The sequence below is a fragment of the Nestor notabilis genome, unplaced genomic scaffold (assembly GCF_000696875.1).
Source record: "Nestor notabilis isolate BGI_N333 unplaced genomic scaffold, ASM69687v1 scaffold17181, whole genome shotgun sequence".
Classification (NCBI taxonomy): Eukaryota; Metazoa; Chordata; class Aves; order Psittaciformes; family Psittacidae; genus Nestor; species Nestor notabilis.
Window position 1 is genome coordinate 33,845 of NW_009915321.1, and position 4,671 is coordinate 38,515.

General features: G+C 42.8%; 1 protein-coding gene across 1 annotated transcript in view; it reads right to left on the minus strand.

Annotated features, from left to right (window-relative positions):
* ANXA5 (annexin A5) overlaps window positions 1–4,671 on the minus strand; it is a gene marked incomplete at its 5' end in the record, with an annotated part of 14,338 nt that overhangs the window by 868 nt on the left and 8,799 nt on the right. The window contains 4 exons of the mRNA XM_010024087.1: window positions 491–613; window positions 2,692–2,750; window positions 3,294–3,389; window positions 4,460–4,553. Of these exons, the coding sequence (XP_010022389.1) occupies window positions 491–613; window positions 2,692–2,750; window positions 3,294–3,389; window positions 4,460–4,553 (372 nt within the window). The remainder of the gene's footprint in view (window positions 1–490; window positions 614–2,691; window positions 2,751–3,293; window positions 3,390–4,459; window positions 4,554–4,671) is intronic.

Here is a 4,671-nt window from a genome sequence, read left to right on the forward strand (position 1 = left end):
CTCTATCCACTCAAATGAGACTATGATTCAGAGTGATTCTACAGTAAAATGCTTTCCACTTCGAAATGATGCAAAAGGTTCCACACCACAACCCAACATTTAAACTTCAACCTTGTAATTCAGACTCCAAACCCCAATACTATTTCTGGAGCTTTCTGGAGCCAGCACCTCCTCTGAAGCACCGAAAATCAGAAGGAACCCAGCCAAAAAAAAAGGAAATGAAGCAGTAGGTCAAAATGGGGTATGACTAATAGTGATTTCAGAAAACCACATCTGCTCTCCTAAAGAACACTGGAAACAAAGCTTTTCATAGCTTTTCATAGGAGGTACCCCCCACTTGAATGACACGGGTACTTCACAGAACTGCAGACAACCACCACTGCTCTCAGAGGGCACTGCTCACATCTGCCCTCTCCCGTAACAACAAACAGTGGAAATGATGCCATCTCAGTCACCCCTGTTTTCCCTGACAACAGAACAGTCGTTTTACCTGAATCATTTGATGCAATGATTTCGCAAAATTCTTTCTGAATTCTTGTCTAATATCCAACAGATCAATTTCGCTTCTTGAAACCATGACTCTGATCAGGGTATCATCATCAGTGCCAGCCCCCTAAGGAGAAAAGTTTAAATAATATTAAAAGTGGAGTTTATTCTGGAGAGATCTGTAACAACACAACACATACAAACAACTAGTGTGCAACACGGACACACCAAGTGCAACAAGTGGTGTCCCAAAACACTCCTGCATCACATTTCTGCTCCAAAACAGAGGTCATCTGGGACATTCACGCTGCAGTGTGGAGAACAGAGGACTAGCCATGCAAGGTGCTCTAATCCCCAGACTTCTGTGAAGCACCAGACATCTTATTTCATGTTACATCTCACAGGCTTCACTGTGCGTGCCCATATAAATTTAAAATAACCAAGTTCCAAGATCACACAGACCATCACCACATGCAAATCACTCCTTAGTCAGAGACTCAGAATTGCAGTCAGTTCTGGAGCTGGGTACATAAACCCTAACCATGACTAATACAAACCATGTAACATCATACAGCGAGACACAGGCAGAGCAGCTCATTCCACAGCTTCTCCAGATGATTAATTATGAAGGCAGACTTCATAAACCTTTTTCAGCCACACAGATATGCCCCACTCGTCCATCTTTATTGCTTTAAAGATTCTGAAGTTCCTGTGCTGGCAGGCGATGTCAGGCTAACACCCTGACCCCTCCTGCTCAGACACCTCAGACTCCACACAAGCTGAAGCCATACAAACTTCCACACGCTGACCTGTTAATGCACCTCAAGGAAGGACTTGGCAGAGCCCCCATGATCATCTTCAGCCTAATGTCCACGGTCATTCAATCCTTCGACTGGCTGTAATATTCTTGGATTACACCTAAAAATGCCCTAAAGCTGCTCAAAAGTTACGCCACGAGTCCGACGGTTTCTGAGTAGGATTTGACATTAGAATTTGGTGAAGTCAGGCTCTGTCATACACAACCATGAAAGCTAATTGTAGAACTTTGTCATGCCAAACTGGTTAATTAGAAGTGCAAACTCTTCCGCCAATCTAATAGTTGATGATCTTTCTTATCTGAGGTGCTTAGGGATTCTTATTTATATTAAAAATAAAGACAATTGGGGATCTCACCAGCAGACATTAACCAGGCCTCTCATAATAGAAGTGTACAAGAGTCTGAAACCTACAGGAAAAGATCTTCTATTGCATTCTTTAAAAAAAAATAATTAATAAATATATAAGAAAAAAGTAATCCTCCTCATTCAGCTTAGCATATTGGTATAGTATTTGGTATTTTCCACCTGAACCTTATTTTACATTGGTATCTATAGAAGCAGCAAAGCAGCTTTCAAACATTAGGCTATCATTTCACTTCTTCTGTACTAATTCTCATGCTGACACCTCACCGAGAAAACCATCTGGTGACAAACGTAATTCAGGGCTTTTCAGCAAGGGGAAGGGAGGAACTCTTCAGGGAAGCTGATAACCTGACTGAAAACAATAGACTGCCTACCTTGGTTTTAATTAATATTAGCCACTGTGAGTTAAAAATGCAGTTTCCCCTGCTTCCCTTCCTCTTCCCATCCAAGAGGAGGCAAAGCCAACAGAAACACAGCTGCATTGCTGAAGGGATTCCCCTGCAGAATCCTTTGTAGCTGTTCAAGCCTCTCTCCTTTTTTTCCTACAGAGTTACTTCTCCTTCTCAAAATGGGATGGAGAATCATTAAAACGTGTTTCAAAGCTAACTGCAACTCATCTCCAAAACAAAAAGCACTGAATCTGCACAATCTACAATATAATTTTTGGTCATTTTTACTTCCTCAACATATCCACCGCCTAAAGAACACTGCAGTCTCCATTTAGCTGGAAGTTCCCAGTGGATCTAGCCTGACATTCTCCAATGGAACAAGACCAAGTCCAAAAATAACTGGTAACAGTGGTATTTCCTGTAACAGATTTATGGTCTGATAAACTTAGGATGAACCTGAAGTAAAATTTACAAATCTTCTGTATCATCTACCAGATCTGCAGTCCTCAAAGCTTTTGCAGATACTTAGTGTATGCTGTTGGCATTTACAGTGAAAGAAGAAATGAAGAAGAAGCAAAAGGGAGAGGATTTGTAGCTGGGGGAGATGGAAAGGTGCATGGAGAACACATACATACCTTCATGGAATAATACAGAGTCTCAGCAAAATAGGCAGGTACGCTTCGGATGCATTTCACTAAGAGAAGGCAAAGGATTAAATTACTGACTGTTTTTCAACACAGAACAATCTTTCGCTGTCAAGACAAGGTGTGTGTTACTGGACCATTCTCTCCAGTGTGGACAACAAAGTATACAGCTGTCAGCTAGCCTGCTCCTCTGCTACAACTCTTCGGGTTCTAGGAGTTACAATGCACCACGTATTTCTAATGGAAAAGAGACTTTGCTAGCCAAATTCTGCTCCCAGTTACAAATCTACTATTACATTGTCCTAAGTGTGATGCCTGGAATACAAACAAAGGCAGTTTTGTCTCACTTTCTGACAGAATCATGCATGACCAAACAGAACACTGTCCACCACCGCCTCCTGGCCCACTTACCCCCCCTTCCCCATCTACTGAAGGAAGAATAAAGGCCTGTTCTCTAGATACCAAAATGGATCTCGGGTGATTAACTGTAAAAAGGAACCACATTTCCAAGCCACTTCCTACAACAGCTGCAATGTAAGGAGGCATGGAAGTAAAGAAGAAAGCCAGTTCTAGATCTATGAAGACTTTATTACCAACTGCCAAGAGCAGCTTCTCCAAATCACCAGAGGTTTCACGGTCAATGGTCTCTTCAATTTGAAAGCCGGAAATAGTCATGTATTTGTCAAACACTGCAAAACAGAAAGTGGGCTTAGTCCCCTGTATAGCCAGCACTTCTCCCAGTATCATCCCCAGTACCAGTAACGAATGCCACCTTTGTCTCCCTTACCCACAGTTCAAATGCTATCATCCACTCATTCTTCCCTCTGTTCTATTTTTAATTCCTATTTCCTACCATATTCCCTGCTATACAACACAATCCTGTACCTTGGGAGGAACCCTGTGTACCAGTACCTGCTGGAGGGCAACCAGCTGGAAAGCAGCTTTGCAGAAAAAGAGCTGGGGGTCCTGGTGGGCACCAGGTTGAACATGAGGTGGCAGCACGCCAGTGCGGCAAAGGCAGCAACCTGAATCCTGGTTTGTATTAGGAGCAGCACTGCCAGGGAGCTGAGGAAGGTAATCCTTTCCCCTCTGCTCAAAACTGGTGAGGCCACACCTGGAATGCAGGGTCCACTTCTGGGCCCCCCAGGTGAAAAGTGATATGGAGCAACTGAAACAAGTCCAATGAAGGGACACTAAGATGATTAAGGGACTGGAACGTCTCTCTCATGAAAAAAGGCCAAGATAGTTGGGACTGTTCAGACTGGAGAATACCAGTTTGGAAAGGACCTCAAAACTTACCTTGACATTATTTCCAAGGGCCTAAACAGCTTGATAAAACAGACTTATGCATGGGTAAGGAACAGGGACAAAAACTGTTTCTATTGACAGCTAATAAAATATGCACTATAAAAGGGTTGATCTTTTCACAGCTGGATGACCCACAACAGATTCTCAGCATCACTTCTATTGCCATGACCTCTTTCAAGAAGAAAAAAGCAAGCACGTAGGAAAAAAACACTCCAGCTGTCCCTCAGATCTACTGCACTGCTCCTTGCAGTAGGAGAGAACCACTGCTAGGGGGGAACTGAAGTACAGAGAACAAAATTAATGTACTAAGTATAGGGAAGAGGTGATTAAGGATTTCTGGTCTTGACAAATGCAGTACCAGAAACAACTTTTCTACCATTTCTACCCCAAGCTGGGTAATACTGAGACTTCAGGCAGAAGTTTTCAAGCACACATGAACCACACTACCTACCCCTCCTTAAATGAGAAACGCTTCGGGTTCCCAAGATGGTGATAAACTTTTCTTCATCTGTTCCCCATTTCAGCTCCCCAGCTCTAAACAAAACCTGTTGCAAATTCCAAAGATCAAAACAGCAGCATTTGTTATGTGTCCACACACCCTGTCAAAAAACTCTATTGGTCTCACTCTGAGTAGCATTAAACTTACCAACAAACTATTTGGGG